Here is a 13,033-nt window from a genome sequence, read left to right as displayed (position 1 = left end):
AAGAATAAATATTTCTACTGGTATTAAAATATATGTATATAAAATAAACATGGTATGGAATATATATTTCTACCCATCTATTTATCTAAAATTTTGGTCCAAGTTTCATTTGACAGTGTTACTTTAAATCAATTCTATATCAAAACAAATGCAAACAAAAAGTTACAATACAATGTAGTTTATTTTAAAGAATTGTAAAAGTTAAAGTCAGAATATCCTTGAAAATTCAGGACTTTGTGTAATCTATATAGAGTAAAAAGAAAAGGAGTATTTGTGGCACCTTAGAGACTAACCAATTTATTTGAGCATAAGCTTTCAGCTCACTTAAGCTTAAATTGGTTAGTTTCTAAGGTGCCACAAGTACTCCTTTTCTTTTTGTGAATACAGACTAACACGGCTGTTACTCTGAAATCTATATAGAGTTAGTGGCCAAGGTGAGAACTAAATCATTACTGCAAGATTACAAAGATTTTAGATACAATAAATAAACATAATACCTAGCCTAAGGGAATTAGCATGGTAAGGAGTTTTTGCCTTTTAAGAAAGTGTGACTCACTCTCAAAATGTTGAAATAAAAAATTGGTCCCTATGACCTTTGTAATGGCATTTGGTTTGATCTATCTTCTGCCATCCAGTACAAGAAAAGATGGACAAATTATTTTCACTGTAGTAAATCCTCTAAAAATAAAGAGATGCTCTTATGACTTTCCTCCAGGAAACTAGAAATATACTTGTGTGCTTGAGAATTTTTCTTGCCTTCCCCATTGTGTAGTGCTTATTTCTTCTGGATGTTGCAATTCCTTATTTGAGCCTCTTCAGGTTTTTTTACTGTATGCTCAGCCTGCTTTCTGCCTGCTTTTCCAGAGGTGCTGTGTTTTTTTGTTCCAGAAGGTAGGGCCATTATTGTGTTCTTATGAGTTTCTTTTAGTGGAGTCTAAGGTGTTGCTCGCAAGCTGCTGGGTACTCTGCCTCTGGAGAAAGGCTTGTGAACAAGGTGGTATCATCAAGTATTTGGTTGAACTAGTAGAGGGGAATAAACTTTAAAAAGAACGGTGAGAAATTGAGTGGTGCTGGCCGATTCTGAAGACCTCTCTCCTCTATTTAAAAGGGGCTCCCTTCCTCTGAGTTTCACTTGGAATTTGAATTAATCTGAGAACACCAAGAAAAAAACCACCACCCTGGTTTGGCACAGTTTTAGGTCCACACCATAAACTGGTTGCTAGCCCAAAAGCTTCTTCAATCTTTCAAAGACACAGTCCAAGTCTTAGGTTTGTCACAAAACTTTACACCTTGACACCGCTCCAGCTGCACTTAGTGGCACTGCAGCCTCATTTTATGCATTGCTCCATTTGTGACCTTTTTTCCCTTCCAGCTATGTTCTGTCCTCCTTTAGCTTAATTTCTTTGAGATTTCCCAGCACTGAAGGTTCTCACAAGAGGCAGTGTAGATGTTCTCTGCTATGACAACACTACCATTATGGTTACACTATTACAACAATCCAGTCTAATGGTTATTATTGTACTGCCTAACTTTAATACTGCTTCTTTAAATCAAAGCATCTTTGAGTCTTTATTTCCATTGTATTACACAGATAAACACATGAGATTTTCACCAACGTAAAGGCTTTCACCTTGTGATGTCTATGGGTTTATTGGTCTCACCAATTTGTATTGTTTGGTTCACATAAAGGATCAAAACTCCCTCTTGCTCACTCTTTTATATACTCTATGCAGTCCTTTCGGCCGAGCAACTATCCATTTAAATGTGCTACTAGTAACTGACTCCTCTGTCCACTGACCCACATTTGTCAGTTTCTAGCCTGAACCCTGATGTGCCTTTAAATTATTGTTAGAAAAATACAGCATTTTCATTTGTAAAGAATATTTATTTACTACTTTGAAATGCTTTATGAATCTCAGCAGTGACCATGTAAGATGTGGGACAGCACTGAAGCACACTGGGAGTTTAACTTCTTGGGTACCAAATAAATTATGTTTAAAAATTTAGATCAGATCATGCTGAGAAGGGAACCCTTAGAAGTCAGTGGACTGGTTAAACAAAGCTCAAAAACCAGTCGAATGATTACTCAGCTACCCAGCCCTACATTAATGTATTTATCTAATTAATTATTGAGCTACACTCTGTAGATTTCTTGGAACACACTTTTAAAAACGTAATGCTGGCCTTAGATGGCAATAATATAATCATAATATTTAGGACTCAAAGTGCTGCACAAACACCAATTCATCCTCAGTGTCCCTGAGTGGTAGGTACAGAAGGCACCACATGCAGAGAATTTGGGTAAACAGAATAATTAACATAAAATAAACAAAGACTTTGGGCCAAACCCTGCTCATTCCACTCATGCGTGTCGTATAATTTAGATCAGTGGGAATACTCACATGACTAAGGCAAGCTAAGACTTGGCCCCTTAAGATGTTTTGAAGAGGAGATTTCTTGGTTCTGAATAACTGAGTCGATACAGGAATTGGGAAAGAGAACAATAACTTAAACCAACAAAACTGATAATTAAGGGGAAGTTACTTAGAATGCCTCTGTAGTCCAGATCATGGCAGATAAACAACCGCCATGCCACATTTGGCCCTCTGACTGGCAGCCTCCACGCTAATGTCAAAAGCTGAATGGGCTCTGAAGTCTTGAACATCTGCCCAATGTGCAGTGGCAGTCAAAAAGGCTAACAATGTTTGGAACCATTAAGAAACTGATAGATAATAAGACAGAAAATATCAATATGCCACTATATAAATCCTTGGTACACCCTTGAATACTGCACAAAGTTCTGGTTGCCCCATCTCAAAAAACATATATTAGAATTGGAAAAGGTGCAGAGAAGGGCAACAAAAATGATGAGGGGTGTGGAACAGCTTCCATCTGAGGAGAGATTAAAAGGACTGGGACTGTGCAGCTTGGAAAAAAGACAATTGCGGAGGGAAATGATAGACATCCATAAAATCATGAATGGTTTGGAGAAAGTGAGTATGGAAGTGTTATTTAGCCCTTCACATAACACAAGAACCAGGGGTCACCCAATGAAATTAATAGGCAGCAGGTTTAAAATAACCATAGGGAAGTACTTTTTCACATAACGCACAGTCAACCTGTGGAACTCGTCACTAGGGGGTGTTGGAAAGACTAAAAGTATAACTGGCTTCAAAAAAGAATGAGATAAATTCATGGAGGACAGATCCATCAATGGCTATTAGCCAAGATGGTCAGGGACGTAATCCCATGCTCCAGGTGGCCCTAAATCTCTGATTGCCAGAAGCTGGGACTGGACGACAGGGGATGGAACCCTTGATAATTGCCCTGTTCTGTTCTTTCCTTCTGAAGCATCTGGCCACTGTTAGAAGACAGGATATTGGGCTAGATGGACCATTGGTCTGACCCAGTGTGGTCATTCTTATGTTCCTATGTTAACTATCATTTCACTCCTAGATTTGGTCCCTCCAGGTCACAGGGGGAGGCACATACATGAGGCAGTGAGTAGAACCTTGAACGGTTGCTGCATATGCTCTATCTGTTTGGCTACGGTGATGATTTTACTATATGTCAGTCTGTCACCTTTCACAAAGTCACTATGTTCACACAATTTTTTTAAGATGCATATGAACATTAATGTGCTGTGTTATGAACATGTTGGTAAATTTCCGTAGCGATGATCCTTTTTAAAAGGAAGCCCTTATTTTAGTAACTTAAGGTCCAATCCTCCAACTCCTACTCTCACAAGGCTGTGTACAGATTCCCTACGTGAGTGAAAATTGCAGGATTCCACCCTAGGTTAATCTGAGAAGGAGGAGGAGCAGGGATCTGGTTATTTTACCAGTTGCTAGCAATATTGTTTTATAATTTTTTGTAAATGTGCCCTGATACAATTATGGAGAAATTTCTAAAATAAATAATAGTGTGAAGGTGTAAATCTAATAGTGTCACAAGGCACAGCAATGCAGTTTTGAATCTCAGTGCATTAAATAGGCATGACTTACTTATTGGGGTGATTGCGCTTGCCAAGAAAATGGTGAGAAACCAAGTGGCCAAAGATTAAGGAGAACATCTTGACTTTGTAACACTGGCTCATGCAAAGACAGAGGGTGTTGGTGACACTAGTTGACAGCTGCAGTTTCACCATGGCACATGGATATAACTGTGCAGTGGGTGCTTAAGAAAAGAGAATGATTAGGGAAGAAGGGTGAAGATATGAAATCGGATTTAACTATAGGTACAAGAAACTAATCCATGATGATTACAGTACACACAAAAAACGGTTAAGATGACGATGCTGGGATGCAGGTGTGCTACAGAGGCCCGAACTGCAAATGAAGGTGAGTAACCCTGCAATAACTCACGGGTGTGCTTAGAGATAGCCTTGATTAGTACATTTTATAAGTTGAAATAAGAACACAAGAATGGTCCTACTTGGTCAGACCAAAAGTCCATTCAGCCCAGTATCCTGTCTACTGACAGTGGCCAATGCCCGGTGCCCAGAGGGAGTGAACCTAAGAGCTAATGATCAAGTGATCCATCTCCTGCCATCCATCTCCACCCTCTGACCAGGGCCGGCTCTAGGATTTTTGCCGCCCCGCTTTTTTTTCCATGCTCCCCACCCCAACTCCGCCCCTTCCCAACCCTTTCCCCAAATCCCCGGCCCTGCCTTCTCCCCCGGGTGTGCTGCATTCCTCCCCCCTTCCCCCCCAGCTCATCTCCACTCCACCTGCTCCTCTGAACTCGCCGTCCGCTTCTCCCCCCTCCCTCTCAGGCAAGGTAGAGGCAGCGTGTTCAGGGGAGCAAGCGGAGCGGAGGTGTGGGGGGGAGCGCAGGAAGTTATGGGGGCGGGGGGTAGAGGAACTGCTCCCTGCCCCAGCTCACCTCTGCTCCACCACTGCCACCGCTCGGCTTCTCCCTCCCTCCCAGCCAGGCTTGCCGCACCAAACAGCTGTTTCGCGCTCAGCAAGCCTGGGAGGGAAGGGGGAGAAGCGGAGCAGGCGGAGGTGGAGTGGAGGCGAGCTGGGGCAGCGGGGGCACATTTCTAGGGGCGGCATGGCCGGAGCCCTGGTGCCTAGAGCCGGCCCTGCCTCTGACAAATGGAGGCTAGGGATACCATTCCTTACACATCCTGGCTAATAGCCATTAATTGACTTAACCTCCATGAATTTATCCAGTTCTCTTATCAACCCTGTTATAGCCCTAGCCTTCACAAGTTGTTGTTGCTGAAAAAGCATTGGACTATGATTTATTTTTCCTTTCCCTCCCACCACACATATTTATAGCTAATGTCTTTCCTTAACTTAGTTTCCTTGACTTCTGCAGGGTGTACTATAACTTTAACTTGATGCAATATGGCTTTTCTTTCTTGTCCTCCTCTTCCTCCCTATCCTTTATGCCCCTGAAAACAAAATTACTTCCTGGAGTGACTTTCCATGTTGCCATAGTCTGTAACGAATCAGACTGTTTAGGAGTATCTGATAGCAATATTATTGAGGCTTTTTGGAAAAAATAAATCTGAATGCCATGTTGGGGAAAGGTTCCAGCCTATTAGATACCTACATACCAGGTGGAGCCCCTGCTGAAAGATTCTGGATTGATGGCCCTGGAAATAGAAGTACTCTGTGTATCCATAGGTTTCAGAGTAACAGCCGTGTTAGTCTGTATTCACAAAAAGAAAAGGAGTACTTGTGGCACCTTAGAGACTAACCAATTATTTGAACATAAGCTTTCATGAGCTACAGCTCACTTCATCGGATGCATACTGTGGAAAGTGTAGAAGATCTTTTTATACATACAAAGCATGAAAAAATACCTCCCCCCACCCCACTCTCCTGCTGGTAATAGCTTATCTAAAGTGATCACTCTCCTTACAATGTGTATGATAATCAAGTTGGGCCATTTCCAGCACAAATCCAGGTTTTCTCACCCCCTCACACCCCCTCACAAACCCACTCTCCTGCTGGTAATAGTAATGGTAATTGGTTAGTCTCTAAGATGCCACAAGTACTCCTTTTCTTTCTGTGTATCCATAGAATTGCCATAGCAAGGGCAGCAGCAGGGCTAGCTTTACCCAAACTATCTCACTTTGACTTGGAAGGAATGGAAGTTCAGTCTCCCTGGCCTACTTAATCCATTATTTCTCCGCTGTGACTGCAGGACTAATGGTGATGGGATCTGCATTGTCATCTCTCATGATTTTATCAGAAGTTTTGTGATATTTTTTACTTGTTTATAAAGCCTCAGCTCATGTACTTAAGTTATTGCCTGAGTATCCTAGCTTTCATTTTTTGTTTAAAGGCAGTTTCTAGCCTTTGTGGCTATGGATAAAAGCTGGAAAATGTGACACCGCCCCAGAATGCTACAACAGAAGGCAAATAAAAATAACCTAAGATCTGTTGCTTTTAAAATGTCATGCTTTTTAAGCCAATCTGATGATCGTGGGGAGGTTGACTCATGATTCTGGAACTCTTAGAGGGTTAGCAAACCGCTGGTGTTTTTTGTGGTGGGGAAGCCTGAGTTCTGGGACCCCGACAGACCTGCCTGTTCATGGAGGCCAGCATATTTAGGCATTTTAAAAGTAGCTCTCTCAAGGTTAGTAGGCCACAGCTGCACAGGGCTCTTGTGTGGCAACTCTGACCTTTTGGATTCTTTCCATCCTTGTTTTCCAAGCTGCTGCTTGCTGACACTGAAGTAACTTTTTAAAAAATTGCATCTGGCTTTTCTATGATACTCAATGGAGGCAAACTAGTATGTGTCTTGGGTCACATTCATTCCTGGTGTAGTCAAGTCTGGAGCTTCCTTTCTTGAAAGTTCCCCTTTAAGTGGTTTACAAGTAAGCACATGCTTTGGTACCCATATCATGGGACAAAATGTGATTTCTATGCAGTGCATTTCTCGGTCTCTCTCAAATTACATCTCAGATCACAAATAGCTTTGGACTGTAAACATTACACGTTCAGCCAATGTAAGACCAGTTTTTGGAAGGTGCTATATAACCTCAACTCCCAGGATCAGCCTTAGAGCTTTGACTGAAGGAACGTTGGCCAGGATACCAAGATTATCATCCATTCTTTTTAAAGAGTGCTATAGGATCTTTAATTGCCACCTGCAGAGATATCAGAGACACAGACAGAGAAAACCCTTTTAAAATGTCTTATGCAAAAGCTTGCTCCTTTACCAGTTCAGGACTCCCATCGCCACGCTCCTCTGCACTAACAGTACCGGACATAAACTCAGGCCTTGGAGCTAGATTTGAGCAAAGTGTTTTCTTGGCTCCTCCAAGAAATCATATCAGCTGAGCGGTAGTGACACAGGTAACTCTAAGCCCAGTTCTGTAGTTCTTAAATTGACTTCAGTGTAAGCTTTGTCTCTATAATAATGTTGTGTGGGTTACAAATGCATATCAGTTATGATATATGATACATATATGACAGGATTATCCCAATTTATATTTTTTGTAAACATACAATTTATCCAGCAGATTGGTTGTTTATGCCTGTTTTGATGTAAAGCATGTGCATTAATTGTGAAAAGTGCTTTTACCCAATACACGGTAGCTACTGCTTAACTGAGCATGACCTTAACTCTCAAATAAATACATAATTCTTTAACACCTTTTTTAATAAAGGGGGAAAATATTGACTCATTTTATTACAGAAAAATCATAGTGATCTGTTAACATCTGTCCTTATAAAAATACTTCTAAAATTTTAGTTGGAGGGAGGGAAGGAATGTAGTGCAAACTTGTCCCAGGCAAATTCCACTTATAACAAAAGGAACTGTCATTCGATAACATAGCTGAAGGATCCAGTGAGTTAACAGCCTTCAGATTTTCAGGTTATAAAATGAAGTTGGTTTTGAGATACAAGCAAAAAAATAAAACTACTTTTTTCTTTCACTCCCACTATATAATCACCAAGTTGATTTTTAAAGAAAAAAAATGAATTGCTGGAAGGCTGGAAGTTTTTAGATTATGTTTAAAACCCTGAATTTTTATGGCTAAACTATACACCCCATGGAATTGGGGTGGGCGAGATTATAAAAGGAACTCAAGCCCTAACTACAGTGACACAACCTGAACTGTATTGGTGCGAATGGCACCACTGTATGTTGTAGTAAAATGAGGAAATTAAGCAGGAGAGGCTGCCCCCAAGGGGAGAGAGCAAAAAACACAGACAGTCAAACTGCTTGCAAACTGCTCAATGCTGCTGACTCAAGAGAGGCTTGGCATTGACTGAGGTAGACCTTGCGTCTCCCCTTCATCCTGTAACAAGAAGCAATCACAGCCCCACAGTACTGCAGGGAGGAACACGAATAGGTCAGCATTTTTTTCCAGCCCTTAGCTGAGGATTGGGAATCGAGGAGTTGGTTGATCCTTGAGGCTATTCTGCTAGTGCCATCAAGAGGACAAAAGCTGTAATTCAAGTGGCTGCCAGGGGGAAAAACAAATCAGTTACTCTTTCATACCTACAAAACTGAGGTCTGCTCAGGGCTGAGCTTATGATGTGCAGGGCCCCAAAGTTCCAGAAAGGCTGCGGAAGAGAAATCAGGCTACAAGCCCCAGTGCTGAAGTTTGCGTGGGAATTTGCTGGTGAGTGGTTTCCTTTAGCTTTGGATCCACTGCCAAAGGGGTGACAGAGCCGGCCTATGAATTGCTGAACTCATACAGGCTGCGGGAGCCCCTCAAGAGCAGGGTCCCAGAGCTGCTGTTTGCTTATGTTTATGACAAGCCCTCCATTTACTTATACTGCTTTGATGATATTAAATATAAATTCCATTTAAATTAGATGCAAAACAGGAGGAGGAATGGAGCAGGCACTCACTGAAATCACTTTTTTTTTAAAAAGGCCCAACAGTAATACAAACAGTGTCTACGAAAATGCTGAAAGACTTGGAATGCCCCCCAAAAGTCAGGCTTTGGTGATTTCTGTGAAGAAGCAGAACCTTACCAACATGAATATGACTGAAGAAAAAGGTGACAGAAAAAGGCTAGTCTGAAATGTCTCATTCAAAAGAAGAGACCTACAAGAAAGTTTACAAGGTGCTCAGATCCAACAGTGATGAGTGTTTATAAATATACACAAACATATGTTTAGCAAGAGATTTGTTCTTCAGCAGTAACATGAGAAGAATTTAAAACAGCACCAAGTCTCTCTGAATACTCAATGGATGAAGTCTGGTTACCAAACTCTTTCTGAGTATGGTACTAAAAGGAAAGCCTAAAAGCCAGAGAGTAGAAAAATGTCACACACACCATTTTTAATAATTTCAAATTGAAGTGAATTTAGTAACCAGGGAAGCAAGAGCCTAACTGTACAGTCATCCTCTCAGAGGATGCTAAGCATCCCTGTTTAGTGTTGCTAGGTGTTGATAAACAGCTACCAAATCCAGTGGCTGCATCTTAGCAGTGTGTGATCTCTGTCACTCCCTGAGCTAACTCCCAGGGGTGTTGTACCTCAGTGCTGAGGTGCAGTCAGCACCCATTGTTATTCTAGTCCTGACCTTGAGAGCATGCCAGCCATGCTCAACATTGTGGTAACTTATGTGGATATGCAAGTAAGATGTAATCAGCAATTCATTTTTCACCTGTAACTAGGGAAAAGCTAAGCTTGGGGAGTGCTCTGCTCTGAAATTTTGATTTGGGCCCATTTCCACTTGTGATGTAGGCTGTGCCCTTCTCCATCCTATTGTTTTTAAATGAGAAGTAACAGTTCTCAACCCCTTCTCTCCATAAGCACATTCTTACCTTAAAGCCTCAGATTAAGACGTTTCTACACTGTTTGATATTTACTGCGGGATTCCCATTTCCACTGTCCCACAAGCCCTGAACAGCTGCAAACTTGCCAAGTTTTCATTTTCTAACACCTCCCACTCCCAATTGATTATTCCCCCCCTGAAATCCTTTTCCTGCTATCATTGGCAAAGTTAAATTGTTTTTTAAATGAACGATCTCTCTCTTCTTACAGTTGCTCTAAAGAGATACCTGAGGCACAGTGAAGGATCTGACCATTGAGACAAGCTTTGTGGATGTCGTTCTGGCTTATTTATATATTAAGATACTGCGGTGGGGAGAGAAAGGGGACGACCTAAAGCACAAATTATGTATGTACACGAGTACTGAAATGCAGCCAGTCTAGGATGGAAGATAAATAACAGACACACAACACAAGGCACAAAAGTAGAGGGAAATAATACTTTGCCCAAGGACACTGGGGCAAACCTTGCCACAAAAAGTACCCTAGGATCTTTAGTGTCCACACAGAACCTCCATTTCTAAGGTCTAGTCTGAAAGGCACTCACAGTAAACTGCATGAAGCTCAATTTATCCACCTCAGAAAGACATAAGCTGAGCTGATATGGCCAAGAAGTCTGGAGGTCTCAGCCGTGGTTTTAACCCTAGTACTCTGGCTAAAATGTCAGCTTAGGCCTTATACCTGGCTAAGCTAAATCCATCCTCTAAATTTACAACTGGATGCAGGACTCTTCTTCACCTCTTGCCCTCCATTATTGTTTAGTGTTGCTAGGTGCTGATAAACAGCTACCACATCCAGCACCTGCATTTCAGGAGTTTATGATCTCTGTCTGTCCCTTAACTACCTACCATGGGTGTTGAGGCTCAGTTAGTTAATATTTATAAAATGCTTTGAGATCCTGAGATGAAAGGTATTATAGAAAGGCAAACTATTATTGCATTACTATTTTTGGACCAATAAGCCCTGTTCCTGCTTATTAATGAAAAGATACTAATCTCCTTGAGTGAGAAAGCGAAAGAGAATTAACATTTTCTGTCACTACTATATAGATATGTGGATTTCTTTTCTTTTAGTCTCCCCCTTACCCAATATTTCATTCTGAAAACTTTTAGCAGTTTTGGTGGCCATGGGATCAGTATAGGCTCCCTCTACCCCTGCACATACAACTATTCCCTCCTTATCTTGGTTACTGTATGATCTCTAACCCATTTTCTCTGTAGCTTATAGTACGGATGGCAGATGTTTGTTTTACTAGTACTCTTGTAATTGTTTTTGTTATAGTGTAAATTCTGTTTATTGTTGAAAAATTAACAGATCTAAAATTGTTTACTCCAATGGAAAGCTTGTTTCAAAATACCAACATTTATTAGTAAGTAATTGTATTTTAACGAGTATGTTCACAACTCCTCTCTGCCTGGAGAGTTTATTTTCAGAGATCGCTTGCATCTCAGCATTAGTAAGAGCAGGACACCATTCCATGATATAAATGTATTAAATGCTGCTCTCTAGCGTTTAAAACTGCACCAGCAAGCACTGCTCCTCTATTCAATACTTACAAACCTGCTGTCACTGCTCAGCAACTTTACTATGTCAAGGAGATCAAGGTCACTGGTCTGTATCACAGTCATATAGTAAATTTACCCTGCTACTACATAATCTGGCATTTCTATTTACCCCTTCTTGGGGGGAGAGGGAGGTACTTTGGTTGTGGTGTAATCTGGATCATTTTCTGCTGAGTGGGGAGACTCCTTAGTGGGACTGGGAAACCATGGAACCTCCCCTCCAGGAATGAGAGTTCAGGAACTAGCTCTCTGTTCCCCTGGGAGAGGTGTGTGGCTCAGAGGCTTTTTCTTATCCTTGGGGGACATGGATGGAGTGTCTTCCAAGGAGGTGGGCACCCAAGTACCTCACCTTGAAAACAAGTTGATTCTACACCATGCTCTCCCCCGGAAGTGTGAAATCTACTTGTGGAGGGATTGCTCACTTAGGGTGGAGGATGGAGTGATGAGGGTCCTGGAGGGCTCTAAGATAGGGGAGGGTTGTATCTGGGGGCTCCTATGGAGGGTTACCCCTCTCCTTGGCTATGAGTGGGGTCTTCACTGTGCAGTGTGGGGGACGGTGGGTATTTGGAGCAGGGGATCCCCCCAGGCTGTGTGGGGGTCTATGGGGGGGGTCTCTGCTGGGGGGGCCCCCTCACCTTGGCTATGAGCGGGTTCTGCACCATGCTGTTCGGCGGAAGGTGGGTGTTTGGGGTAGCGGTTACCCAGGCTGGGTGGGGTCTATGGGGGGGTCTCTGCTGAGGGGGGGCCCCCTCACCTTGGCTATGAGCGGGTTCTGCACCATGCTGTTCGGCGGAAGGTGGGTGTTTGGGGTAGCGGTTACCCAGGCTGGGTGGGGTCTATGGGGGGGGTCTCTGCTGGGGGGGCCCCCTCACCTTGGCTATGAGCGGGTTCTGCACCATGCTGTTCGGCGGAAGGTGGGTGTTTGGGGTAGCGGTTACCCAGGCTGGGTGGGGTCTATGGGGGGGTCTCTGCTGAGGGGGGGCCCCCTCACCTTGGCTATGAGCGGGTTCTGCACCATGCTGTTCGGCGGAAGGTGGGTGTTTGGGGTAGCGGTTACCCAGGCTGGGTGGGGTCTATGGGGGGGGTCTCTGCTGGGGGGGCCCCCTCACCTTGGCTATGAGCGGGTTCTGCACCATGCTGTCTCGGGCCACCCCCAGCCGCTCGTTCTCGCTGCCCGGCTGCACTTCGGCCAGGGTCCTGGGCCGCCGCGGCGGGGGGCAGATCTGGCTGGCGCTGCGGCGCCGGGGGCGCTCCTTGGGGCCGCTGGGGGCCGCCGCCATGGCCGGGGGTCCCGCTCCGGCGCTCGGGAACAGGGTGCCGCTGGCTCCCGGCCCCCTAGACCGCACCACGCGGCGGGGGGTGGGGGAGGTTCGGGAGTGGGAAAGCGGAGACACCCCCCCACCTGGGGCAGAGGCACCCTGCGCGCGCAGGGAGAGACGAGAGGCAGAGACCCCGGCCCTGAGACCCACCACACCGGGGCTACAGCTCTGGCGGGGGGGCCCAATAGGGACCGCTGTGAGGAGACGCCCCCCCGCTTAGTGATGGAGCGGCCCGTTGCCAGGACAACGAAGGACGCTAACAGGCTCTGTAGAGTAAGGAAGAGTTTGGGCGTGGGGAAAATTACTAAGGGGCGGGGGGGTCCCAGGCACTAACCCCGCCTCCATCCTTAACCCCTGCAGCTGCCCTGCTGGGGAACTGGCCCTTTGACAGGCCTTT

At 44.0% G+C, this 13,033-nt stretch overlaps 1 protein-coding gene across 1 annotated transcript in view; it reads right to left on the bottom strand.

The window, feature by feature from the left end:
• The window catches only part of CFAP77 (cilia and flagella associated protein 77), a 102,010-nt gene extending 89,368 nt beyond the window's left edge, over positions 1–12,642 (bottom strand). Inside the window, exon 1 of the mRNA XM_084650239.1 lies at positions 12,427–12,642. Coding sequence (XP_084506365.1) covers positions 12,427–12,597 — 171 coding nt within the window. The 5' untranslated portion in view covers positions 12,598–12,642. The remainder of the gene's footprint in view (positions 1–12,426) is intronic.
• Between the last annotated feature and the right edge of the window lie 391 nt (positions 12,643–13,033).

Source organism: Lepidochelys olivacea (assembly GCF_965140295.1).
Source record: "Lepidochelys olivacea isolate rLepOli2 genome assembly, chromosome: 16".
NCBI lineage: Eukaryota > Metazoa > Chordata > Testudines > Cheloniidae > Lepidochelys > Lepidochelys olivacea.
The sequence above is the reverse complement of the archived record's forward strand: the minus strand, read 5'-3'. Positions and strand labels throughout refer to the sequence as shown.